This window comes from Mizuhopecten yessoensis, unplaced genomic scaffold, assembly GCF_002113885.1.
Source record: "Mizuhopecten yessoensis strain PY_sf001 unplaced genomic scaffold, ASM211388v2 scaffold11163, whole genome shotgun sequence".
Taxonomy (NCBI): Eukaryota; Metazoa; Mollusca; class Bivalvia; order Pectinida; family Pectinidae; genus Mizuhopecten; species Mizuhopecten yessoensis.
This window is the reverse complement of record NW_018408911.1, coordinates 448,979-476,721: the sequence shown is the minus strand read 5'-3', so window position 1 is coordinate 476,721 and position 27,743 is coordinate 448,979. Positions and strand designations below refer to the sequence as shown.

The 27,743-nt window shown below is 36.0% G+C and overlaps 1 protein-coding gene and 1 long non-coding RNA gene across 4 annotated transcripts; one reads left to right on the top strand and one right to left on the bottom strand.

Moving 5' to 3' along the window:
• LOC110467154 (protein EFR3 homolog B-like) lies at nucleotides 1-27,743 on the top strand. 3 transcript variants are annotated; one of them, XR_002464817.1, is made up of 24 exons: nucleotides 1-131; nucleotides 1,393-1,469; nucleotides 1,709-1,836; nucleotides 2,041-2,191; nucleotides 2,705-2,826; nucleotides 4,399-4,536; nucleotides 5,055-5,186; nucleotides 5,719-5,797; nucleotides 6,355-6,496; nucleotides 7,245-7,373; nucleotides 7,669-7,762; nucleotides 8,040-8,091; nucleotides 8,684-8,856; nucleotides 9,286-9,361; nucleotides 9,598-9,759; nucleotides 10,174-10,302; nucleotides 11,096-11,172; nucleotides 12,674-12,807; nucleotides 13,807-13,830; nucleotides 23,167-23,252; nucleotides 23,959-24,007; nucleotides 24,293-24,402; nucleotides 24,619-25,091; nucleotides 25,133-27,743. XR_002464817.1 is itself a non-coding variant. In XM_021524107.1 (23 exons), the coding sequence occupies exons 1-23, from the start codon at nucleotides 125-127 to the stop codon at nucleotides 24,760-24,762; spliced, it is 2,415 nt and encodes an 804-aa protein (XP_021379782.1). In that variant the 5' UTR covers nucleotides 1-124; the 3' UTR covers nucleotides 24,763-27,743. The 3 variants fall into 3 exon arrangements, 2 of the variants coding, with proteins under 2 accessions (XP_021379782.1, XP_021379783.1); XM_021524107.1 differs by having other exon boundaries at nucleotides 24,619-27,743; XM_021524108.1 differs by lacking the exon at nucleotides 13,807-13,830 and having other exon boundaries at nucleotides 24,619-27,743.
• Nucleotides 18,175-23,158, bottom strand: LOC110467155. Its single transcript, XR_002464818.1, has 3 exons — nucleotides 20,979-23,158; nucleotides 20,674-20,902; nucleotides 18,175-20,410 (listed from the first exon to the last, which is right to left on the bottom strand). It is a non-coding gene; the product is annotated as an uncharacterized LOC110467155 (long non-coding RNA).

The following is a 27,743-nucleotide window of genomic DNA, read 5'->3' as shown; positions in this document are numbered from 1 at the left end:
ATGTCAGACTTAGCGGGTTAGCAAAGGGTAGGGGTTTGTACTTGATTATTCGAGTGATAGTGCTGCACTTGGACGCCTAATACTAGACAGATGACTTGATACGGACATCCACCTACCCGACAATATGGCAGGTTTGTATAGATTTTAAAAGCTGCATCCATATGCTTAACACAGCGGCCATGCACCAACTGACTATCTACTGTTCGATGTTGACATCGATTATTAAATGTTGTGGAGAGAGCAGACAGCAAACTGGGCCGTTTTCGTTTAAACGGTCAAACCGATCTACCAATGTTGTTCGTTTATTAAATAAGGTCGAACCTAGTAATCTGATGCTGCTTTAAGGCGAGCCTTGACAAAGCCTTGCAAGGCCTGCATAAACATCTGCAGGTCCGCCAGGATTTTTACCCGAAATTGTTACATTTATAAGCGGTCAAACCGGTTGTTCCGCATAAACGAACAGGCCCCTGGGTGTTGAGATGTATGGATAATGGTAGTATAGCTGTTTGATAATTTTGTTTGTATTCTTGAACGTTACCGAAAAAGTAATTTGGTGCTGTATTTGGTATATTCGTATTTTATCATCCACTGCAAACTTGTAAGATCTGCACCCCGGTCCACAGGAGTCTGACGTTTAATCAATATAAGAATAACAGTCTATATATAAAAAAGATACCCCATTTTTTATATATATACTGTTATACTTATATTGATTAAACATCAGACTCCTGTGCCCGGTCCCTACTGTAGTCAAATTAGATCTGGAGGAAAATACTACATACACAATTGTAATTTCGGACTAACCAAAGCTTTTCATTTTACTTTCATTCTTTTGAAACTTTGTCTTGCAAACTTTCCAAATCATCTCAAAAGGATACAATAAACAATCATGTTAATTATAATATTTCCAATTTGTAACTGCAGGTCCAGTACACTCTGCCGATTGAGCTATATAGCTATATACACCTATAAATTATAGATGTATTGAGCTATATTTTCTCAGATTTCAAATTTCATTAAATTAAAGCAAAGTCGCATAAAACAATAAGGTTTATGGTAATGTTGACTACAAAGAGCATACAGTTAGATGTTTATTTTCATTTTTCATAAATGTAAAATTTCCGATTTTTTTACACCATTATTTTTTTAAAAGAATACTTATATTTAATGTCTTTTGTTATCAACCTAATGATACAATCTTCTTTTAAAAGCGACTTTGTTTCGTTTTCTTTAAAAAAAGAAAATCACTTGAAAATAGGTCAAAAGACCTATTTCAGATAGGTCAATAGAGCTATTATAGGTCTTTACAGCTATATAGCTCAATCAGCAGAGTGTACTGGACCTGAACTGGATTCAGTGTTTTATTTTGTCTCTTTTTAAAAATCTTTTCAGCATGTTGTGGATGCTGCTCTGCTCTTAAGCCAAGATGGAAGCGTCTCGTCGACAACATCTTCCCAGTTAACCCAGAGGTAAGATTGTTTCTAGTAGTGCCTGCCAACATCAATTTGTCCATCGTTCCCCCTATTGCCCATTTATATAATCATTTGGTGAATTATTGGAAATACACTGTAGTAAGTTGCAATCCATAAATAGATGATGGAATCATCAACCTAGAGACCTATGGACCTAGAGGCTTTAAGTCTTTATCCATTATTATTTAATTAAGTAAACATAAAATATAATCCATGTTTTATTCTCTGTTGTACAGGATGGACTTGTCAAGAATGAGATGGACAAGCTGACATTTTATGCCATATCCTCACCGGAAAAGCTGGACAGAATTGGAACCTACATGGAAAAAAAACTTGCCAGTGACATACACCGTAGGAGGATAGGGTAAGTGTACATGTAGGTTTGGAGAAGCCATGTTGTATCTACAATGATACAGAATCTAGAACAGACCTGTGGAAGAACTTAAAAGTAATATGTAGTTTTTGAGGGGGTCTTAGTCTTGGGTATCCTGCATGCCTTTTCAGGCCACTGTGAGGACATTTTCGTCTATGACATTTGAGTACAAAAGTTAAATGATCTGTGTTTCAGACTGGTGTTCGTTGCCATGGATGCCCTAGATCAGCTTCTAGTGTCCTGTCATTCTCACTCCCTCAACCTGTTTGTTGAGAGTTTCCTGAAGATGGTCCAAAAACTCCTTGAGTTGGATGAACCAGACCTACAGATTCTTGCCACACAGTCGGTAAGCTAGGATTCTTTTTTCTTCTTTATAATATCAAAGAGAAATGCTTGAGGTTAAAAGTACTGTCATTAAAATACTTACAGTTAATTTTGGAATTAAGCTATGATTTTGTGAGAATATGTATGTTCAACTGTCTGATTTTGTGAGAATGTGTCTGTTCAAATGTTAAAACGTGAGAAAGAAAGAATGGAAATTTATATATGGGGCGAAACAAATTTATATATGGGGCGAAACAAATTTATATATGGGCGAAACAAATTTATTTAATGTTGAATCAAGAAAAGGATTTGCTACGTACATGTAAGTAGGCATTATTCTGATTTTCAGAAGTTTCATTAGTGTCATTGAAACACAAATCCTGACTTAACCGATTCTTAATTATCTTAAATATGATATCAAATCTTTAGTGTCAGCAGTATATATTAGGAAAGGTATAAGATAATTTATAACAATAGTTAGAGATGTGTTAGCTTTAATTAGATGATTCTGTAAATTTCTATCAACATGTTTCAGTTTGTTAAATTTACCAATATTGAAGAAGACACACCATCCTACCACAGACGTTACGACTTCTTTGTGTCAAAGTTCAGCTCCATGTGTCACAGCGGGAAATCTAATGATGAAATAAGAACAAGGTAAACTTGAAATAAGTATCAAAGATCCAAGTGAAATATGATGTTGAAGACCAAATCTTGGCATGTATGACCTTTGATAAGCCTATGCTTGGTATTTAGACCATTCCTCTAGATCTGCCCCACCTCAACCCAATCCATTCCCTACCTCTGCCCCACCTCAACCCCATCCATTCCCTACCTCTGTCCTACCTCAACCCCATTCATTCCCTACCTCTGCCCAACCTCAACCCTATCCATTCCCTACCTCTGCCCAACCACAACCCCATCCATTCCCTACCTCTGCCCCACCCCAACCCCATCCATCCCCTCCCTCTGCCCCACCTCAACCCCAATCATTCCCTACCTCTGCCCCACCTCAACCCTATCCATTCCCTACCTCTGCCCAACCACAACCCCATCCATTCCCTACCTCTGCCCAACCTCAACCCCATCCATTCCCTACCTCTGTCCTACCTCAACCCCATTCATTCCCTACCTCTGCCCGACCTCAACCCCATCCATTCCCTACCTCTGCCCCACCCCAACCCCATCCATCCCCTCCCTCTGCCCCACCTCAACCCCAATCATTCCCTACCTCTGCCCCACCTCAACCCTATCCATTCCCTACCTCTGCCCAACCACAACCCCATCCATTCCCTACCTCTGCCCTACCCCAACCCCATTCATTCCCTACCTCTGCCCGACCTCAACCCCATCCATTCCCTACCTCTGCCCCACCCCAACCCCATTCATTCCCTACCTCTGCCCAACCTCAACCCCATCCATTCCCTACCTCTGCCCAACCTCAACCCCATCCATTCCCTACCTCTGTCCTACCTCAACCCCATTCATTCCCTACCTCTGCCCGACCTCAACCCCATCCATTCCCTACCTCTGTCCTACCTCAACCCCATTCATTCCCTACCTCTGCCCAACCTCAACCCTATCCATTCCCTCCCTCTGCCCAACCACAACCCCATCCATTCCCTACCTCTGCCCTACCACAACCCCATTCATTCCCTCCCTCTGCCCCACCTCAACCCCAATCATTCCCTACCTCTGCCCCACCTCAACCCCATCCATCCCCTACCTCTGCCCCACCACAACCCCATCCATTCCCTACCTCTGCCCTACCACAACCCCATCCATTCCCTACCTCTGCCCTACCCCAACCCCATTCATTCCCTACCTCTGCCCCACCTCAACCCCATTCATTCCCTACCTCTGCCAAACCCCTTGCCATACATCCAGGTTCTTGCTGATGTCACAGGTAAGGGGTATACAGATTAGATATAAATCAACAGCTGGACATAATACAATGTAGGTCAAAATTTGAGATGAATTAAGTTTGCGAACCATACTCCCTCTTTTCTCCACAATTATAGTGAGATAGACTATGTTTAAGTTGACCATTGTTGGTATACAAAGTACAGGCATACAGTAGAGACTTACATACATGGCATAAACCCTTCTATCATAAAGTGAAGAAATAGATCATTTTTGTTTTTAAATTTTTATAAATAAGAAGGTGTTTACTTTCTCAGTCGAACCCTTTATTAACACAAAATATCAATTGTTCATTTCCTGTGGTAGGATACAGAGTGCAGGATTACGTGGTCTACAGGGCGTAGTGAAAAAGACGGCCAGTGACGATCTTCAGGTGAACATTTGGGAGGATGTCCACATGGACAAAATTGTACCGTCTCTTCTCTATAACATGCACAATCAGAAGTAAGTAAAGTTTTAATAAACATGACAACTGATCTTAAGTTTAACATTGACAAAATAGTCTGTTGTTACTTGTAATATCTGTTTTAATAATGACAATTTTTTAAATCATTTTCACTATCAATAGCTCTGATTACATCAAAGGTAATTCATTGTATAGAATTATCTTATCATTGAATGGAAATGTTTCTCCAAATGCAGATGACTAATATACAAAAGATTTCAATGAAAATAGCTGCAGCCATTGTTTTTGTTTACTTATCTATGAAAAGAAGGTATCTGTGGAAACTGCTTAGTGTATGTTGCTTCTGGTGAATTTCTTATTGCCGTAGTAACGTCTGTTTCTTAACTAGCATACCTTAAGCAAGTTAGAAATCTTCGTCATGTTATTATGTAACCAATTAGTTGCAGACTTGAAAAATCCCATATGCTCTTTAAGGTATTGTGGCAGCTCTGCCCATATAAAATCTGTATATCACTATGTCCACGTTTTCTGAGATTTACCTGTGTCTTTTTTTCAGTTTTATGTGCCTGGACTTGGATAGTCCTAAAGATGAGGAACATCCGGCTTATATTGCAGAGCAGGTGTTCCGAGACCTGGTGTGTCGGGGATCCTACGGCAACATCAGAACCGTCCTACGACCTGTCCTCATGTATGTATCCGCAGGGTCATCGTAACTATCACTAACTATATCTGGTTCTGGTGTGTATCTTGGGGGAGGGGGGTGTCCAACAGTAAACAAAGCTGTCATCAGTCCTGTACCATAATTACCATTCATTGCCTGCAGTAGTGTAATTTCAGGGGTTTCCTATAACAACAGCATCATCATAGACATCCGTTGGCCTGTACTGGTATACATCTTAACACTATAGCTACAGGCACTATAGCTACCGTTCCTCCACATCCTCCACAGAGCTAGAGCAAAGCTGGAAGATGGTCTGACATTTATTGGGTGCATGAATGTTTATGTGTTGTCAAATATTATTTATGTCTGTAAATCTGGATGTTTGGAGTTATATTTTTATTTGTGCACATTTAGCTATCAATGTACGTAGTTATCATATCGACAGAACCCGCCATAATACACTCACAACATGACAGTTAGTCTTTTCTTAAAATAGTATCTCATTTGAAACAACAGTTCGACTATACTTGGTCTCAGATCAAATTGCTTCTTTTTTCAGACATATGGACAATCATAAGCTCTGGGTACCCAATGACTTTGCTATCAAGTGCTTCAATATTATAATGTATTCTGTCCAGGTAAGTCTCCAGATCGTTTTAGACCCAATGACATAATAATAAAATCAAAATACCTAATATGTGTTCTCTCATTTAAGGTAAAGATAATTGAAAGATTTTGAAATATTATTGTGCAATCCACAATCCATGTAGATGTCATTTTTGATTGAAAAAGAATCCAAGGACATTTAGATAAGAAAAGGAACACAAAAGAAAAAGTCCACGTGGCAATTTTATTCAAATATAAAAACAAATCTATGGAGTATCTGTAACATTTCTTTTTAAAGGATAGAAATTTTTATCAAAGAAAGTATCATAATGAATCAAGTACAACTCATTTCTGCACAAACAAACCTGGTTTTCCAAATGCACTGTGTTGTATTTAACCTAGCAACGTAGCATATTTTTTTTTATGAAATAACTTTAACTGTTGTGAGAATGTTAGACCCTGAAATAAACCATCTGTAACTGGAAACACATTTATATATTTGTTTGGCCTCAGTAACTGGAAACACATTTATATATTTGATTGGCCTCAGTACACAGGTGTGTGATGTTGTTACCTTTGATGTCCACAGCAACAGTATGCCTACCTGGTGGTACAGATGTTGATGTCCCACCTGGACAAACGAGTTAACAGTGACCCGGCCATAAAGACCAGCATCATTGATGTTCTCTTCCACTCTGTACTCATTGCTGCTGGCGGCTCTCTGGGTAGTGGTATGTGTTTTACTACCTGCTGTAACAGTAGGATTGCACAGCCTTAGTTACAATCAGTTTCACTTTCTGGATTGAAGATTAAGAAAGTGTTGGATATGTGAAGCAGTACTTATTGCTCCAATTTGAAAATCACTTTAACTTGAGGGTAACATGTTCTGGCTTAAATACAAGAAAGTTTCAAATTTATAGAAACCAATTAAGAATTTACTTTTGCAATCTGGTACAAAATATCATAAATAAATATTCTAGTATTGAGCTTTAGAAATGGGAAAGTCAAAGTAAAAAAGGTCCTAATTTTTTATGACAATGTGAAAACTTGGTCTGAAATTATTATTTTAGCTGAGTCAATGTGGTAAACAGCAATGGATAAGGTTATTTGTTATATTTAAAATCCATACCCTTCCCTAGTATTAATACTTCATATCTCCATCAGTAGATATGTCAAGATAATAAATGTATTTTAATTTTTGTTTTAAGTAATCAATTAAAAGATTTAAGATTTTCTATACCATGCCACCTTCCTTGTGTGTATCTGCCTTCTGTATTATCTCTTCCATATGTTTAACCTCCCTTACATGATACTGCCTATATGTTTAACCTCCCTTACAATATACCGCTCGTTGTATGTTGCCTCCCTTTTGTAATATCTCTGTATGTTACTTCCATATGTTTTACCACCTTTGTGTGAATCTCCCTAATGTGTTACCTCCCTTGTGTCAATCTCCTTAATGTGTTACTTCCCATGTAGGCCCCTCAGTCCTGGATGTGTTCAACACCCTACTCCGACACCTGAGGATCTCTGTGGACAACAAGAGTCAGGATGCAGAGATGAGGGAGATGGAGAAGAAGTTTGAGGAGGCCATTATCATTGTTATAGGTAAAACATCATTACAGCCTTATATGTCTATTACACGAGGTTTCATTAGATATCCTTCTCTTTTGACAAGGATGTTTTTTTTTTATAAATTCCTAATTTTTACTGTATTTAGACGAATTTTGTATTACACTTAATGACTGTCCTTGAGCATCCTCGTTTCTCCAGAAGTTACGCCTAACCCCTGAAGTATCGAGGATGATCCTTAAGTCACCCTGTCACCTTGATAACAAATCATGTAAACATGATATTTACACCATTTTATGTGTTTTATATTGATATATTAATACGTTTCCAGGAGAATTTGCCAACCATCTTCCCGACTACCAGAAGATAGAAATAATGATGTTTGTCATGGGCAAGTTTCCACAACTAGACCAGGAGGAAATAGGGTAAAGTTTAATCCCAGAAAACACGGTTTAACTGAAATCTAACTCCTAAGAAAACCACATCTCAATGCTGAGGTATGCATTATGCAGTGCTATCCTTGTTTGATGTGTCCAAGTTTATCTTTTATTTGTTTAATGTCCAAAAAAACCTGAAAATAGGGAGGGTGTTATATGTTTTCCATTTTACGATAATCATGCTCAGGTAAATCTTACGTGTTTTTAATGTAATTTACTAACAGTTCCTTTATGAAGAATTGGTGTTAACTATTTTATGTTACAGAATATCTATAGACATCCAGCTACAGACAATGTTGCTGAAGACGTTACAGAAGGTGAGAGATCCATACTTGTGGTTGTTGTCTTCAGGACATATAAACTATATAAATTGGAAACTTCATATTGTGTAACTCTCATAGTCTGTCTCACTAGTAAATTCAGGATAAAATTTCAGTTCTTTTCAGTCATCTGTAGTTCTATGGATTATTGTCTGTCAACTCCTTCTTTAATAAAATCTGTAGATTAGCTGATAGGATTCTGTCCAAACTTGTATGAATAGGCTCTCTCCTGCCTGATTTGAAAACTTCAGTAACAATATGAACATCACTTTCAAATTTCAGCCATGTTAGAACATCTTATGTGAGAAGGTATGGAAAAACTCTCAGTTCTCCGTGGTCTTATTAGACATGGTCATGTTGTGACATCATTGAAACCATTGAATGACATCACATTTAGACATACCGTGGTAGTCAATACAACAGCTGATAAGACTAGTGCTATTACCGCATCATACGCATGCATACACTATATATATCGGGTAAACTCTTTTGAAGGTTATAAGAAAATCACATCAAAGTTGATGTTGAGGTTACAGAAATATATAATGCTTGATAAGTATACGAGGGATGCTGTGTTAAATGTTTTCAGGTAGCCGCGACATACAAGACGATATATATGGCCAACACATTCCACCCCGAGTTCCTGACCGGTCTGTTACAGCTCTCTCAGCTGGAGGACCCGTCCATGAGGATTACCGTGCAGGAAATACTGCACAGTCTCATAGACCGACACAACAACACGCCAAAGTTCAAGACCATTGTGTAAGTACACAACAAAATGTCAAAGTTCAAGGTCACAATTTCAATATGCAATAACACATCCAAGTTCAGGGTCATTGTGTCAGTACCAAAAAACATGACCATGCAAGTTCAAATTCATTTCTCTTATACATAATATACTCCATTTCAAGATCATTTGTCAATACATATTAACTCACCTAGATTCAAGGTTGTTTTTTTAATACAATGACATATCTAAGTGCAAGATTAAAGAAATTAGATTTGCTGTCACAAATTAAAATAACATTGGCACTGTAGTGCTATTCTTGTAACAAACCTAAATGGTACAAATGGAGTCCCTTTAGAACACCTCATGTTATGCACATGGGTAAGAATTCATCAACATCATGGCATACTTTGCGAAAATATTGTTTGAAAAATTGTACGTGAGTTGTTTTTAATATATTTCAGTATCCGCAAAGATATTAGCCAGGTGGCTCTTAATGAAGCAAAAGTATCGGGACAAGACAGCTTATTTATGAAAAAGGTTAGTGACTTCACATTCTGATACACAGAGGGGAGAACTGAAACTAGAGGCAGCATTATCTTCCATTTTGTTAGCAACAGACAAAAAGTATAGGTCTGTTAAACCATTGCATGATGTTGCATGGATGATTGAAGCTGGTGTTTATGACTACAAAGGGAAATAACTCTATTGGTAGACCTTCAAAGTGAGGTAATTTCTTTTGTATAAATTTAAAGGGAGAAAACTTTTGTTTACAGAACAATGTCCAGTTCTACACTCACATCATGGAAAATGTACAGATGGAGAGTAACAAAGTAGATAATTACGAGGCCCTGTATTGTACCATGTGTCTGTTGGCTGTGGAGCTTGGCTCTGAGGAAATCCTCACCGAAATGCTGCGACTTGGACTAGATATACAGGTAGGACTTGAAACATTATTGTGTTTAGGGAATTCTACATAGACTCCCTGTTCAACAGTAGTCTACATAGACTGTTTACATAGATTTTTGAAGTGTAGAAATTTCGGTTTAGCTCAGCAACCTGAAATAGTGGTATGCTGTGCTTGAAATATGAATTTTCATATCTAATCATTGAATTTGTGGGACGCTGCAAAAAGTGGGGTTTTTTTTCATCAAATAAAACACTAAATGATACACATTCTGTGTTCAGAATGACCACATGTTTGTCTTTCAAATGTGTCTTCTAATTACCATTCACATGTTACATGTACATTAAGGTGGGATTCTTCTATTAATTAAGGGGATGCTTGTCACAGTAAGGTAGTATTTATCCTTAACCTCACAGTCGGTAATATTGTCATTTCTTTTCCACAGCATTCAGTGATGACACAAACGAGTCTGCCCATGACCCACAGGTGTGCCATACATGGACTGGTGGCAGGGTTCATCAACCTTGTGGCCCAGCTTGTCGGCCAGACACCACTCTGTCAATACGTCAAAGAAGTAAGTGGTCTGATCTTGACTGATCAAGAATTAGACATTGTCTGAACATAAAATAAATTTGGTGTTAGTCTGTACCTTTATTTTTTTTCTCAAAATAGAACTGAATGTATTGAAATTAATTTGCAATATCTAACCAACGTTTTTCGCCCATCATTGAAATATCACGTTTACTCTCTTGACATACTTCTCTGCACGCTTTGATTTTCTGATGACAGAATTTGACTTGTCTTGAAACCGTTACGGAAATAGCTAACCGTGAGTATTTAATTCTGTCAAAATTCAAGGGTACAGAGCATTTGCATGACATCGAGAGCAGGACCCTTGGATTTTAAAAGATAACCATGGCCAGGCTCTCCTGATCACTTATTAACCACCTGCAGACTATCTTTTGATATAATCACCATTAAACTGAACTCATTTGACATTTCGAGGTTAAGGAATATTGTATCTTTTGCCTGGTGGGATGACTTTTCAGTAAATGTTTATTTGAGGAAACAGACTTATTTAAAAATAAAAATGAAGATAAATCTCTTGGGCAGTGTTATTGCTAATATTCAAATGGACAGCACTTAGCTGCATTTGAATTGTAAAATATGAATCCAGACAGACTGATCCAGGTTGATTTCAAATTATGATCATTTGATTCCAAATGAAGACCAACAATTAAATACGCATTGTCGTTACAGTAAAAATGACAGGCAGAGATGGGGTTCATGAAGTCATTGAAATCCATCTGGTTCTACCATAGTATGATTTAGAATAGGAATACGTAAAGGTCTTATTTCTCGTGCAGGTGATAGACATCAGACGTGATGAGGCTCCCTACCTACTGCCAGACTTTGCATTTAACAGATCCAACAGACCCAGCAGGTAAACTTGATTAATTTGATCTAGCAAGTAAGCTTAATGAAACTAAGCAGGTAAACTGAATTAATGAGACTCAGCAAGTAAAATTGATTGATTAGACTCAGACTTGGTTAATTTGGTGCTAGATCTTGATGAGAATTTAGTATTACATGTACTGACAAAGTCGAAGTAGGTGAAGGGCTTTTCATATGCATGAAAGTTTTGCATTTCACAGGATTTTTCATCATTATCATTCAAAATATTGCTTAATTGCAAAATATAAACATGTTTACAAACATCTTCAATAAGATTCATCAGTTTGGAAATATGTGATATCAAAGTTTTACTTTTTACACAAGCAATGTATGTATTAAATGTGTCGCAACGTTTCAAGACCGGTTGTCAAGCTATCAGATAGCTTGACAAGGGACCAGTCGGTCTTGAAACGTTGCGACACGTTTAATACGTATATTGTTTGTGTAAAAAGTAAAACTTTGATATCATGTTTACAAATAGTGACACACACAATGACATATAATACATGTATAGTGTTTTAATACTGAGAAATATAATACATGTATAGTGTTTTAATACTGAGAAATATAATACATGTATAGTGTTTTAATACTGAGAAATATAATACATGTATAGTGTTTTAATACTGAGAAATATAATACATGTATAGTGTTTTAATACTGAGAAATATAATACATGTATAGTGTTTTAATACTGAGAAATANTATGTATAGTGTTTTAATACTGAGAAATGTTCACCACAGTAATATTTTCACCCTCAGCAATGAGATAAATTTATCATATACTACCTGGTGTATAATTATATACTAATTATATGTGGAGGGTGAAGTTAACAATGATTGAATATAGATTTTACTGGTGGAGATTGAATATAGATTTTACAGGTGGAGTTTGAATATTGGACTGATGAAAATTTCCCAGGATTATGTATAATAATATAGATTTAACTGGTGGAGATTGAATATTGGACTGATGAAAGTTTCCCAGGATTATGTATAATAATATAGATTTTACTGGTGGAGATTGATTATTGGACTGATGAAAGTTTCCCAGGATTATGTATAATATAAAATTGATTTTGAAGTTACCTGCAAGAAATCAGGTGCATGTTCAAATTTGGTAAATCAATTATAAAATTAACATTGTCAGATGCTTTGTATAATTTAGATTTGAAATTTAAATGTATAAACATATTTAATCTGCCCTGGTCAGACATGAAGTGTAGAAGTTTACAAAGTGTTTTAATCCTGTGGTCCTGTTAGCTATCGATTCTGTTCCTGTTACTGGTGTTTGCCTGTGGTGTGTGGCATTGACAGATTTTGAAGATAAATTTACAGATATTGTTCCTCTCAAAATAGTAGTGATTGGTTAGATTATCTCTTGTTGGTTTCATGTTCAAAACTATAATCTTGTATGAGAAATCAAATTTAATGAAAGAAGAGTTTGTTAGATCTGGAATACTAATATCATTTATTCATGTCCACTTCAGCTACTCTCAAATTGACAATGTCCAGTCTAAGTGTCTGTTTGACCAGGCCACACTACAGCAATTCCTTGTGGACTGTGGCCAAGATGCTTCCAGACTGACCAATCCGATAGCCGTCAAGCCCTTCAGCACACTCGGTACAGTAGACACCTATATTTCTACCAGACCTTTAACCCTTAATCTTTGAGCACACACTGATCTTTTTTCTGATGCCACCATCCCTCCACCAGGATTCTCTTAGTAGCTTTTTTAAAGCAATCTTTTTAATATGATTTTTAATTACACAAGTGTGACGTAGATCTGCAATATGTTTATTTTTAAATGGTTTTCTCTAGATTCAGTTTTACTAAAGTAGGGATGCATTGTTCTCCATGGGTGAGTTTTGAGAAAGATGTATTTTCAAAATTAAATAAATCCTACAGTTCAGTGAAGACTGACTATGTATAACTTGATTGTTGTCAATCACAAAATATCAGGATTTAAAATTTTAAGATTATATGGATGATGTTTGATCACATGACCATGTTACTGGTTGTTATAAATGTTGGGTAAAACATCAACCCTGTTTGTAGAAAAATGCATTCTAACCTGAATTTATCTATACATTAATTTCATCTGTTTCATATTTGTGTATTAACTTTTTATGTTAATGGTATTTGAACGTCCTAGATGTAACTATGTTTGAGCGTCCTGCGTGTAAAATAATGTTTGAGCGTCCTTCATGTAAAATAATGTATGAGTGTCCTTCATGTAAAAAAATGTTGAGCGTCCTACATGTAAAATAATGTTTGAGCATCCTTCATGTAAAATAATGTATGAGCGTCCTTCATGTAAAATAATGTATGAGCGTCCTTCATGTAAAATAATGTTTGAGCGTCCTTCATGTAAAATATGTTTGAGCATCCTACGTGTATGTTTGAGCGTCCTTCATGTAAAATAACATTTGAGCGTCCTACATGTAAAATAATGTTTGAATGTCCTACATATAAATTTGAGCGTCCTTCATGTTAAATACAATTTGAGCGTCCTTCATGTATTTGTGACTTAGATGTTTAGTATGTTTTATTCTTTGTCCTCAATGTTTTGTTGGTGTCCTATCTGTACATTAACCCTGATTTGGCGTCCTACGTTTATAGGTGTGAGGAATGGGGACCCGAACGGTAAAACTTTTGTTGTTACTCTAGTCAGCCCAGCTGGCATGTTGCATATTGTTTCTCACATATATCCTCACGTTTTGATCCTGTTTGATTGTGGGTTGATGGGTACAAGCAGACTTTTACTTTGAGATTGGCTAGCTGCTTGGATGTTTTCCACTTGCTTGCATAATGAGACAAACGAAGCAAGGAGTGTTCCATAGGTATACCTGCTGACCCAGTTACATATCTACAATTTCTGCCTCTTTGAAATACTTTATTCAGGGATAGGAACTATTTCACACGTAAAAATAATATTGATTATCACACAAAAGTCTTAACAATCACTGTGTTGTTTGATTCCATTTGAAGTTTCTACACAGCTGATTTTATTAAAGAAATCACTCACAACCCATGCATGTAGATTATCCACAAATTGAATCTCTCACTCTTGTCATTGACTCCTCCCACTCAATACTGACTCCTCCCACTCAACACTTACTCCACCCACTCAACACTGACTCCTCCCACTCATCACTGTCTTCTCCAATTCACTACTGACTCCTTCCACTTTGGTCATTGGCTCTTTCCACTCTGGTTATTGACTCCTCCCACTCATACCACTCATCACTGACTCCTCCCACTCCTAACTGACTCCTCCCACTTGTCACTGACTCCTACCACTCATCACCGACTCCTCCTTCTCATCACTCATTCAAACCCCTATCACTTATCAGTGGCCTATCCAAATCATCAACCTTTTACAATTCATTCTTCAGAAAGTGTGTTTTCCATGTGCAGGGCTGACTTATTATATGGACTGATATATGTTATTTTAAGAACATAATTTTTAATAAATAGGGAAGCATGAGTATAATGTGAGAAACAAATGTTGGTGATGCACTTAATTGTTGGTACTTTTCACAAAGACTTGTCACTGCATCAAATCCACCTATCCTGTTATCGTATCTAACACTGCCTCACTAACTCTGTCAGACAGAATCATGTCAGTAACACAGTATATGTAGGACTATGGTATTGCTTTCGTTTCAAGCAGTGATATTTTTCACATTTACGCAGAAGTGTTATTTTTGCGATAACTGGAAAATGTGCTGATTTCAGTCATTTGCACAGTTTGTGGTTTTAACATTGTAAGGTACCTGAATGTCTTGTTGCTAGACAAGAAATGTTCTCTTTTGTGTTGAATTAATTGATTCACCTTAATTTGAAAATCGCAAAAATAAATCTGGCATGAAAAATATCCCTGTTGTAAAAAATATCCTAGTATCAGTGACGTAGTATATAGTGTCGGTATACGTAGCACATGCTCATGTCATATTTTAGGATCTGTGACTTGCCTTTCAGAATGCCAAGAAGGAGAGCTGATGTTTTCAATGTTTTATAAAGTGGTTTTTCCATGAGCAGGGGTGACTTATTTTAAGGTGTCCCTCATGACTGTAAACCATGTTAATGTTTTTGTGATAATTTGCAACTGTGTCTAGATTTTATTTGCCAATACTGAAGTTGCACAAGAGGATTCTAGTTCAGTATCAATTGTAATTATCCATGAAATTAATATTCCTGGAAGATGTATGTTTGCAAAATAAGGTGTTTCAAAGTTTTATGTTGTTATAGAATTGAACACAAGAAGTTAGTCGGTTGTTTCAAATCTGTTTTTATTTCGTTCAATTTTCTTGCTTTATACACTAAAAATTTTTGTAAAACAGAAAATCTTGAACTTTTGTCGAAAATTGCAAGAAAGTGCTGGAAAAGTGCTTGAATTTGGTCCTGATTAATCTGTATGAATTGTGAATTAGATTAAATAAATCATTTTCAGGTGTTTACCTCACATGATCAAAGGTTTATCACTGTTGTTGTAGCAGAGAGGTGAATGAGAGGTAGAACATGAATTATTGTCAAAATGACCACCACTGTCTGATCGGCGATATGTAATATAGTTGTTAATTAACTGGTGAAAAGATCTTGCAGTTTAGTGAAATGATAATCTAATGATACTACATGTTATTGGTGAATTAGTACAATGTATTTAATAGGCTAAAATAATGTCTAATACCTAGTAAAATGATGTCTAATAACCTAGTAAAATAATGTCTAATACCTTGTAAAATAATGTCTAATAACCTAGTAAAATAATGTCTAATAACCTAGTAAAATGTTGTCTAATAACCTAGTAAAATAATGTTGACTACCCTAGTAAAATAATGTCTAATAACCCAGGTAAATGGTGAAGTGATGTTTAGTAGCCCAGTGATACAAAAAATAGTATTTAATAGTGCCAGTGATTGGTGAAATAGTATCTAAATAGTGCCAGTGGTTGGTGAAATAGTATCTAGATAGTCCTAGTGATTTGCGAAAGAGAATCATGGTGAAATAGTAACTAAATAGTCCTAGTGATTTGTGAATGAGTATTATGGTGAAATAGTATCTAGATAGTCCTAGTGATTTGTGAACGAGTCTCTTGGGGAAATAGTATCTAAATAGAGCCAGTGATTTGTGAAAGAGTATTATGGAGAAATAGTATCAAAATAGTCCTAGTGATTGGTGAAATAGTCTCTAAATAGTGCCAGTGATTCGTGAAATAGTATCTTAATGTATCTAAATAGTCCTAATGATTTGTGAAAGAGTATGATGGTGAAACAGTATCTAAATAGTGCCAGTTATTTGTGAAATAGTATCAAAATAGTCCTAGTGATTGGTGACATAGTATCTAAATAGTGACAGTGATTTGAGAAAGAGCATCCTGGTAAAATAGTATCTAAATAGTTCCAGTGATTGGTGAAATACTATCTAAATAGTGCCAGTGATTGGCGAAATAGGATCTAAATAATGCCAGTGATTTGTGAAACAGCACCATGGTTCAATAGTATCTAAATAGTACCAGTGATTGGTGAAATACTATCTAAATAGTGCCAGGGATTGGTGAAATAGTATCTAGATAGTCCTAGTGATTTGCGAAAGAGTATCTTGGTGAAATAGTACCTAAATAGTGCCAGTGATTTGTAAAAGAGTATCATGGTGAAATAGTATATAAATAGTGCCAGTGATTTGTGAAAGGGTATCATGGTGAAATAGTGTCTAAATAGTGCCAGTGATTTGTAAAAGAGTATCATGGTGAAATAGTGTCTAAATAGTCCTAGTGCTTTGTGAAAGAGTATTATGGAGAAATAGTATCAAAATAGTCCTAGTGATTTGCGAAAGAGTATCTTGGTGAAATAGTACCTAAATAGTGCCAGTGATGTGTGAAAGAGCATCATGGTGAACTAGTATCTAAATAGTCCTAGTTATTTGTGAAAGAGTATCCTGGTGAAATAGTATCTAAATGGTGCCAGTGATTGGTGAAACAGTATCTAAATAGTGCCAGGGATTGGTGAAATAGTATATAAATAGTGCCAGTGATGTGTGAAAGAGCATCATGGTGAACTAGTATCTAAATAGTCCTAATGATTTGTGAAAGAGTATTATGGAGAAATAGTATCAAAATAGTCCTAGTGATTTGCGAAAGAGAATCATGGTGAAATAGTATCTAAATAGTGCCAGTGATTTGTGAAAGAGCATCATGGTGAAATAGTATCTAAATAGTCCTAGTGATTTGTGAAAGAGTATCTTGGTGAAATAGTATCTTAATAGTCCATGTGGTTTGTGAACTTGCATCTTACTACAAGAAGTCCAGACCAGAGGTCCTGTATTGCTCACCTGTTTCTTTTGTTACATGAAACTGCTTTATAGGTAACTTCAGACCAAATTTGGTAACTAGAACACAAGAAATTTTAAAATCTCTCAAATGGTTCTGGAGATATTGTTGTTTGAAATTTGAAATTTTGATTTTAAAGATTTTATCCATATTTTGACTCCAGCTAGCACTTAAAGTTGACCTTTGACCTCATTACTGTAATAAAGGAAACGATTTACACAGCTGGTCGACATAACATACCAAAGTTTGTAGTATCATGTCTCTAGACCAAATAGTTCTTAAGATATTGTTGTTTAAAGTTTTTAACATATTTGACCCCTGTGACCTTGACAATAGGTTAAGGTCATTTCAATGAGGAAATATTATAGCACCCCATCCCAGGTACTTACTGACAAAATAGCATGACCCTTGGCCTTATGGAACTTGAGAAGAAGATTGTTTAAAAAGCTTTTAACCCATGTTGACCTTTGATCCCTGACTAGCACTTAAAGTTGACCTTAAACCTCATTACTGCAATTAAGAAAATGATTTGCACTGCTGGTCTACATAACATACCTAAGTATCATGACTCTAGTTCAAATGGTTCTGAGGATATTGTTGTTTGAAATTTTTGACATATTTGACCCCTGTGACCTTGAAAGTAGGTCAAGGTCATTTTAATGTGGAAACTTTAAAGCGCTCCATCTGGTTCGCCTGTTGTCAGTATAATGTGACCGTGTGGTGTCTTCTGCTGGGTGGTGAAATAGTATCTTAATATTCCTGGTGGTTGGTGAAATGTATCATGGTGGAATAGTATCTTAATATACAATGTACCTGGGGTTTGGCGAAATAGGTTTTAACAGTCCTGGTGATTGGCGAAATAGGATTTAACAGTCCTGGTGATTAGTGAAATAGGATTTAACAGTCCTGGTGATTGGTGAAATAGGATTTAATTTTCCCAGTAATTCGTGAAATAGTATTAAGTAAATATACTTGCAGATGATAGTTGAGCTGATTGGAAAAAATAACAGTTTTTTATGCAGTATATGACAGCTTATTTCATGGAGTTTGAAGAAATTTGGTTTTGCACTAGAAACTGTTCATGTTAAATAAAACTACAGCTGCAGACCAGGTTAAAGTGTTACATAGCTACCATTTAATAATACATAAAGATGAAGTGTTTTTTTATTTAAAAGTATCTCGATAAATATAATAGTAATCATGACTAAAATAGCATATTTGAAAGATATTAGCATGTCTGTCTGACGTAGCTACTGGTTTTCTGTGTAGTCAGAGTACTAAGATGTGGATGATTGCGTTAAGATGTTAGATATTTCTACAAGTGCAGATAAAATTTGCAAAACAAACCAGCTGCTGTTAAACTCTGAGTAGTTAAAGAAAAAATGGTCTGTAGATGAATTTATCATAGCAGTTTAATGATAAAGGCAGGAGGGGATATAATATTGTGTTAAAGAAAGGAATTATTCTGAGAAGTGATACGGAGACACAAGCATGACAACCCGATGATTTGTCGGTGTAGGGTGTTGTGATATGTTGTATTAACTGCACGGATTCTAACAAAGTAATCTACTATGGTTATATCCTGGGTTCTCTGCCTCTCTCCAATATTCCGTTATATATATTATTGTAATACTGATATAACACAAACTATATCAACACAGATTTTTGTATCCATATATATCACTAATATTCCTCATGACTAGATTATAATATCAATTTACTGAAAATATAAATATTTTAGCTGTTCAAGTGGTGAAATAAAATCAACAGCATGATACGATTTGTTTAAGATACTAAACATTATTTATGCAATGACTCCACTTGTTATGCATTAGAAACTATTTTTATAATGATTATAGCTGTAATAAATCATATCTGTGGTATCATTGAGTATAAAAGTGCCAGACCAGGAGATGAATCCTTTGCTCAAACCATCTGAACTACCTTGTCATTGGTAGTACTCTGACCCTGTTGTGCTTTAGTTATATCCAGAGTGAATTAGGGGAGGTAACCTCTGAAAACCCCAAACGGTGGAGTTCCTTAGTGTTTCGTCTGTAGTGGGCTTTATATCCTTCATTTGTATAACCTTTGGCTGGTGATAGTAAACTGATCCAGCATGGTGTCCACTTGATGTATCTGGGAAGTGTCATCAATAAAATGAACTTTTTTGGAGGATACATCGGTTGTTGAAATCTGCCATTCTTACACTAACTAACCTCTGTGACTATGCAGTAAGGACCTGTGATTGCATTCTAATTCTAGTAGTTTGCCGGTCCATAATTTGTGTCTGAATTACTGATTAGTTGTCTTGATGAGGTTGTTCTCAAGAACATAACATTGACTAGTTATAATAGTGTTTCATGTCTTCATCTATGTGATTCCTTCAGATTAAAAAAATAAGACTCCATCCATACCTTAATAAATCACTCCACCTATTTATTCTAACACTGTCAAACCTACTCATACAACTACCTCCATTAAGTGACCACCTCCATTAAGTGACCACCTGTATTTAGGGGCCACTTTGGATGTTCCCTTTGGTTGTGATTTGATGGTGAATTGAACCTGTATTAAGTGACCACCTACATTAAGTGACCACCTGTGTTTAGAGACCACTTTGGATGCTCTCACTGGTTGTGATTTGATGGTAAAATGAGCCTGTATTAAGAGACCACTTCCATTAAGTGATCACCTGTGTTAAGGGGCCACTTTGGATGCTCTCACTGGTTGTGATTTGATGGTGAATTGAGCCTGTATTAAGAGACCACTTCCATTAAGTGACCACCTGTGTTTAGAGGCCACTTTGGATGTTCCCTTTGGTTGTGATTTGATGGTGAATTGAACATGTATTGAGTGACCACATCCATTAAGTGACCACCTCTATTAAGTGACCACCTGTGTTTAGGGGCCACTTTGGATGTTACCTTTAGTTGTGATTTGATGGTGAATTGAACATGTATTAAGTGACCACCTCCATTAGGTGACCACCTGTGTTTAGAGGCCTCTTTGGATGAATCTCACTGGTTGTGATTTGATGGTGAATTGAACCTGTATTAAGAGACCACTTCCATTAAGTGACCACCTGTGTTTAGAGGCCACTTTGGATATTTCCTTTGGTTGTGATTTGATGGTGAATTGAACCTGTATTAAGTGACCACCTGTGTTTAGGGGCCACTTTGGATGTTCCCTTTGGTTGTGATTTGATGGGGAATTGAACATGTATTAAGTGACCACCTCCATTAGGTGACCACCTGTGTTTAGAGGCCACTTTGGATGAATCTCACTGGTTGTGATTTGATGGTGAATTGAACATGTATTAAGTCACCACCTGTGTTTAGAGGCCACTTTGGATGTTCCCTTTGGTTGTGATTTGATGATGAATTGAACCTGTATTAAGTGACCTCCTGTGTTTAGAGGCCACTTTGGATGTTTCCTTTGGTTGTGATTTGATGGTGAATTGAACATGTATTAAGTGACCACCTCCATTAAGTGACCACCTGTGTTTAGAGGCCACTTTGGATGCTCTCACTGGTTGTGATTTGATGGTGAATTGAACCTGTATTAAGAGACCCCCTCCATTAAGTGACCACTTGTGTTTAGAGGCCACTTTGGATGATCTCACTGGTTGTGATTTGATGGTGAATTGAACCTGTATTAAGAGACCACCTCCATTAAGTGACCACTTGTGTTTAGAGGCCACTTTGGATGATCTCACTGGTTGTGATTTGATGGTGAATTGAACCTGTATTAAGAGACCACTTCCATTAAGTGACCACTTCCATTAAGTGACCACCTGTGTGAAGAAGCCAATTTTAATGATCCCATCGTAGTGATTAACGTCAAGCTACCACAATTGGTACAATTTTGAGTTTTTCAGCGATATTTAAAAATTCAGATTTTGTATCTTGAATGTTTCTTGACCCTTGACAAAGACTACCAATTGTAGTTCATTTTCAGGGAAAGTTTTGATTCTCATTGATTTGTTTCTGAAAATAAAAGGCTAAACTCGTGAGACATGTCGTCCCATTTTTGCGGCCATGATAAGTACCCAAATTGATACACCATATCATAGGCTATGAAATTTGTTTTTATTTCTATTAATTGATGTGCCGATTGCAACAAAATAAGTTGCTTTTATAAATACCATACTGCATATATACCCCCCTTTCATATTATCCAGTTATAAAAAACAGAAATCGACTGGTTTTCTGATACATTTTATTTGAAACAATCGTGTACTCTTAAAATATTCCTAAAAACCAAACTATTCTGTGGAAATGCTGATAAATATCGCTTATGTTATATACTGTCGTGTGAAAATGCTCAAATACAATGTTTAAGTACTATTCGAACCATTTTCTGACCGTGTACCAATTTGGGTAGTGGACCAATTGTGGTAGCGTGACGTTACATTGTGAAGTGAACCTGTATTGACAGATCTCTTTATGGACTTAAAAAGGATTGTCTCTTAGTACAGGTTGGACTGCATTGTGTGGAGGATTTTTAAATCTTTCCCCATCCCAGACTTGCATCAATATTTGCATGTAAAGATGTTTTTGAAATTGACCAACACTATTGGAATTAAATGTCTAACTTCTATAAGTGTAAAACCTTTGAGAAAATCTTAATTAAAGATGGCTGTGTTGCAGTTTAATATGCCATTTTATGAAGTGATTTGTTTACTATTTTCTTCATCACATTAACTTTTAACAATTAACGTCATTTAATGAAACTTAAATTTATAGACATTCTGGATTTAGATGTGGTACATGTATCATTTTCAGGATCCTCATCCCAAGTTCAAGGTCAAAGTCTGGGGTCAAGGGTTGAACAGCTGTAAAGCATTCTAGTATACCCTTGAGGGTGTTGTAGTTTGTTAAAACTGTAGTGTGCTGTGCTTGTGCAACCTTTTCAGATTAGTTTGGATTTGATTTATTGGTAATGAGGAAAAACAGCAGCTAGAATCATGCACTTTAAATATTTGTGTGGGGAAAGTTCAAGACTTCAAGGTTACATCAATATCCATTTCATTTTAGAGTAAAAATAGAAATGGAAAAAATTCTGTAAATTTTGTGTTTTTTTATGAGTCCTGAATTCTCCCCATGCTTATTGCAGTTAGTGTACGGTATAATATGCACACAACAGTATGCAAGGCAGTTCTTTAATAATATTTATTTTTATTTTTGACTACAGGGGAAATATTTGTTATATTTCCTTATTTAATCAATAGTTCATACATTTAAACTGTTTTTAAATAACTTTTCCTATAGCCAATTATTACCTGATTGAAACAAAAATAAAATTTCTAAAATAATTATCATCATTTAAAAGTTTCTGTGATTCTGTGAGGTGATTTGTGGACAGAAATTAGGCTTTGAACAACCAAGCTAAGATTTTGTTGATACAAAGTAGATTATCTTTTCTATGTAAGGTGACTCTGTTTTTGAAAATTCCTCCCAGTTTACTTACTTCGCTGTCCAATTTCATGTAGAATTCATAAATCAGTTTTGTAGTAAAAAAAATGATAGAGATGTCATTCAATTCCATTTCTGTTTCTTTTATCAGTGGACTTTTATTCAGTTCTAATTAAGATATAAATGAATTCTGTTACTATGGCGCTGTGAACCAATATTCCTGTGGTATATTTATAGATATGGCCGTAAGTGGAAGTGCCAGTGACGTTGGCTCCATCAACTTTGATATTGAGAGCGCAGAAGGCTCGCCGATATTCTCCAGGGTAAGCCTATTGTTATAGATAGATAGATAGATTTATTTGGTAAAACATTGCATCAATACATAAAAGTACATCACATGGACAATACAATACATGTTTTACCGGGATAACACAGTTGTTCATCTCCCTTATCAAGCAGCCACTGACAGATCTTCAGTGGTCAGCTATGAGGTCAACAGTGTTTGACAGTGTTTGGACTTACTGGTAGGCAGAGGTTAATTGACTTTTGGCATTGACTGGTACTTCTATTGGACTTGTAAACAGGGTCTTTATGATTGTACATGTATAGTTATTGGAGACCTCAGGAAATCATCAGTATAATTGATTTGGTGTATGTAAAACATGCTATTGCCTTTTGTAATGATAGTCTATCATTATCACAATTACTGTCCCCATGTAAATTCAGGGGAGTCAAATTTTCTTTGTTTCAGGGCTGGCGAGAGTTTCAATGTTTATTATGAAAATATTGTTAAGGCTAGTAGCATTATTGAGAATCTGCCTCCGGAGCAAGTACTCTTTAATATGTAATTGTACTTTCTGAAATTGTTTTTAAAGTCATCTTAATTACCTCAAGATTTTAGATTAGTTGGAAATTCCAAATAAAAATTGTCAAAAAATTTGGGGGATTCCTTTTGGTATGTAGTATGTTTTTTATGTAAAAGTTGACAAAAATGTAGTTAATTTTGTATGTTTTCATCGCTGGTTACAGAGATGGACAGATGAAGAGATCACAGTCGAGTCCCTGAAGAAGATGTTAGGTGAGTACCTGTAATTACCTCCCCTTACCTGGATGACAATCCCCACATAGAAATACAGTTAACTCCCACATTGGGTTGTCCAACTATCCATTCACCATTGTTCTGGTTGTATTACTAGATAGTATCTTTTTCTATACAAAAAGGTCTCTGTGATCAAGCCCATAAGTTAATCAAGCTGTTTTAGCTGGAAACAAATGTGGCTGGATTATTATCAAGACTACTGTCTAAGTGACAGTATTTCTACAGTTAACTTTACACAACGATGACATCTGTCTTTTGTTAAAGCTGAGGACAACACTGAGAAGAAAGAGGAAGAAGCAAGGAAGAGACAGGAGATTTATCAAACTTACCGCACCGCCCCATTTGAGGAGATTGTGGCTCGCTCTGAACAAAAAGTAAGTATATCTGTATCAGCAATAAGTCAAAACAAGCAACTAAACAGACAATATTTTGTAAAGACAATTATAGTTTGTCACAGTATCTGCTCAAGGTGGTGTATAGCATTGTTGTTCCTTCAAAACGTCATGGAATATAATACAAATAGCTCCACTAACTATTTCTGCATTACTATTTCTCTCTTATCAATTCTATGTTAACATATTGTATTTCAGTCATGTAAGTTCCATACCAAGCTTACGGAGATTCTGGACATGGTGTCCCGCCCGCCCGACAGTCCAGAGAGGATGCGTAAATCCCTCCAGATGTCACCCAAGGCTGTGTTTGATGTGTCTTTCCCTGACCTGTTTGTGTACTGATCTGTTTGATGGAAGTCTGCCAGGATTATGTCCCTTTATCTGTTTGTGTGTCATTTTAATTGGAGGCCTCTATGCATGTTACCTCCTTTTACCTGTTTGTTATCTGATCTGTTGTTGGTTTACTGGGAGACTGGAGGTTACCTCCCTTTACCTTACTAGGAAGCTGCCATGTTATCTCTCCATAACTGTTTAAAAGGATGATACCTGAGGTAACCTCTTCTTACCTGGTAGTATACCAATCTCTGGAAGGCTACCTCCCCTGATTTGGTTGTGTACCAATTTGTGGAAGGTTACCTCCCCTGACCTGGTTGTGTACCAATGTGTGGAAGGTTACCTCCCATTATCTGGTTGTGTACCAATTATGTGGAAGGTTTCCTCTCCTTACCTGGTTGTGTTCCAATATGTGGAAGGTTACCGGGGTCCCCTGACCTGGTTGTGTACCAATGTGGAAAGTTACCTCCCCTTACCTGATTGTGTACCAATCTGTGGAAGGTTACCTCCCCTTACCTGGTTGTGTACCAATCTGTGGAAGGTTACCTCCCCTGACTTGGTTGTGTACCAATCTGTGGAAGGTAACCTCCCCATACCTGGTTAAGACAAATCTGTGGAAGGTTATCTCCCCTTACCTGGTTGTTTACCAATCTGTGGAAGGCTGCCTCCGCTTACATTGTTTGTTTACCTATTTTTGTCCATTACCTTCCCTTTTAACCAAACACTAGTCTCTTTCTGTTATATGTCAGTTTTGACATATCATAAAATTATTTCAATAAACAATGAAAAGAAATTGAATTTGGTGTGTAATTGTAATTTGCTGGGTAAAAATGGTATGTAAAATGTCTAGTTTTATTTCACTTCAGTCCATGAACATTTTGACAAATATACAGTCTGTGACCATTTTGACAAATATACAGTCTGTGACCATTTTGACCATTTTACACAAAGCAAAATAATCAGTTTTGGGAGAGGCACAGGGCAAAGTGGGGATGGGGTAGGGTAATCTCTATAACAGGTCAGGCCAATGTTTGAAAGAGAATGGAGTAGTACTTGGAACAAAAAGAGAATATTTTGTGACATTTCCAACAGAATTAAGAACAAAGGTACCTTATTGTGTGAAGTTTAGTATTAAATATTTTGCAATTTACTGTAGACACACTTATCTGAGTGGTTGATTTATTTCAGCGCTTTTAATGAAGAATTTGGTAGGCAAATTCATTCTTATTTCAAGTGCTAAATGGAAAAGTTTAAATTGGATGAATGGTCGTTGTGCCGTTATGTGATATACCAATTTAAGTTTGCCTGTAGTATTACAGCAATAGATATAAATGTGATATCATATTTATTATGAATATAAATAACAGAAGAAATAAAATACATAACAGCATCAAGATTTCATATATTTGTCCTGTTCATAACATTTAAAGTTTGGTAGGTAATCCTCATATGTTTTAACTGTAGCAGTATTTTGGAAGATGTAAGTATGTTCTTAGCAAGCTTTTGCTTTTTCCACGGTCTAATGGGTTTCTGACTCCCACAGTCTACTGGGTTTCTGACTCCCACAGTCTACTAGGTTTCTGACTCCCACAGTCTTCAGGGATTTCCAACTACCCTGGCTTCCATTGGTTTCTGACTTCCACAGTCTTCAGGGATTTCCAACCTAAGTGTTGAAGTTGCAATTGGTTTACATGTTCATCTCAAATCTTTCACAAATGATTTTTATGAAAAAAATCAACATTTGACCAAGTTTCACAAGAATTTAGTCAAGTGTATGTTGTATGTTGCCTTAGTTATGATAGAATGTGAAAAAAGATAGCTCTGTGATTGGTTGTGGAATGTTTTAGTAGAAGTATGTTTAAAGACCTGATTGAACCTCGATTCTTGTCAGATTTTAGATTGTTTCCAATACAATTAAAAATGATTATTAAAAAATATGAAATAAATTACATATTATTTTCGATGGCGATAAGATTGAGTCCAAGGACATGTAAATATTGGATTTTGATTCTAAGATTTTTAAGATAATGGCCTAATATGACCTTACCATCAGTCTAAAGTAAGAATGATTAAATTGTCCTTTGTAAGAAATGTGTTTGATGTGGCATTTAGCAAATGAAACTTGGTGCAACCATGTCAAGGTGGTGTATTACTTCCGAAAGGAAAATGAGTGGAAATGTTTTTAATGAGATTTTTTCGTTGTTGTAATTTCTACACAGCTTGTAATATGACTAAAATACTTGTATTAATGTACACCATGTACTCTGTTCCCAAGGAATTTCTTTGTATTTCATGAAAATTATTATTTGTGATATTTAGTTTTTCGGACGTTGGTGTTTTGTGGTAAATATTGTAGTGTAAGACACTTTTGTAAAATTAGGCTTAACACAATATATGTGGTCGGTGTGTCCAGCACCGATATACAGGTAAATATAGGTCTTTGTGGTCAGTGTGTCCCGTACCGATATACAGGTAAATATAGGTAAAGTTTTTAACCTTACTGGATATACTGTACCTACTTTTATTTCTAGACCACATGTTGTCTCCAACATTCAATTAGAGTAATTTTTATTCTAAATCCAGTCAAAAAAAATGATATCAGTTCAGCCTTTAATTTATTATTAAACAAATATTAACAATTTACTTGAATTGAATGAATGAAGAATTTAACAGAAACTTGAGTGAATTTGTAGGAAGAGTAGGAGAATATTCAGTAAACAGGCATCAAGACATATTTTACACATACTTAAGTCTCACAATTTGGTATGAAAGAAACAATTTATCTATACATGTTTTTGCTTTAAATGTTAATTTGCATATTATTTATAAAATTAATTAATTTAATACTTTTATGTACAAATAATTTTTATCGTAGCAGTATTTGCACAAAGTTGAGAATAGTTGTGTATATGATCATGTACCCTGGTACATGTACATTGTATTTTATGTTAATTATGCAATAGAACTGTAATAAACGATGTTACCTCAAA

Coding starts and splice junctions, on each gene's coding strand:
- LOC110467154 (XM_021524107.1), top strand. Junction 10,303..11,095: donor TCTGTCAATACGTCAAAGAA/GTAAGTGGTCTG, acceptor TTTCTCGTGCAG/GTGATAGACATCAGACGTGA. Junction 11,173..12,673: donor AGATCCAACAGACCCAGCAG/GTAAACTTGATT, acceptor TGTCCACTTCAG/CTACTCTCAAATTGACAATG.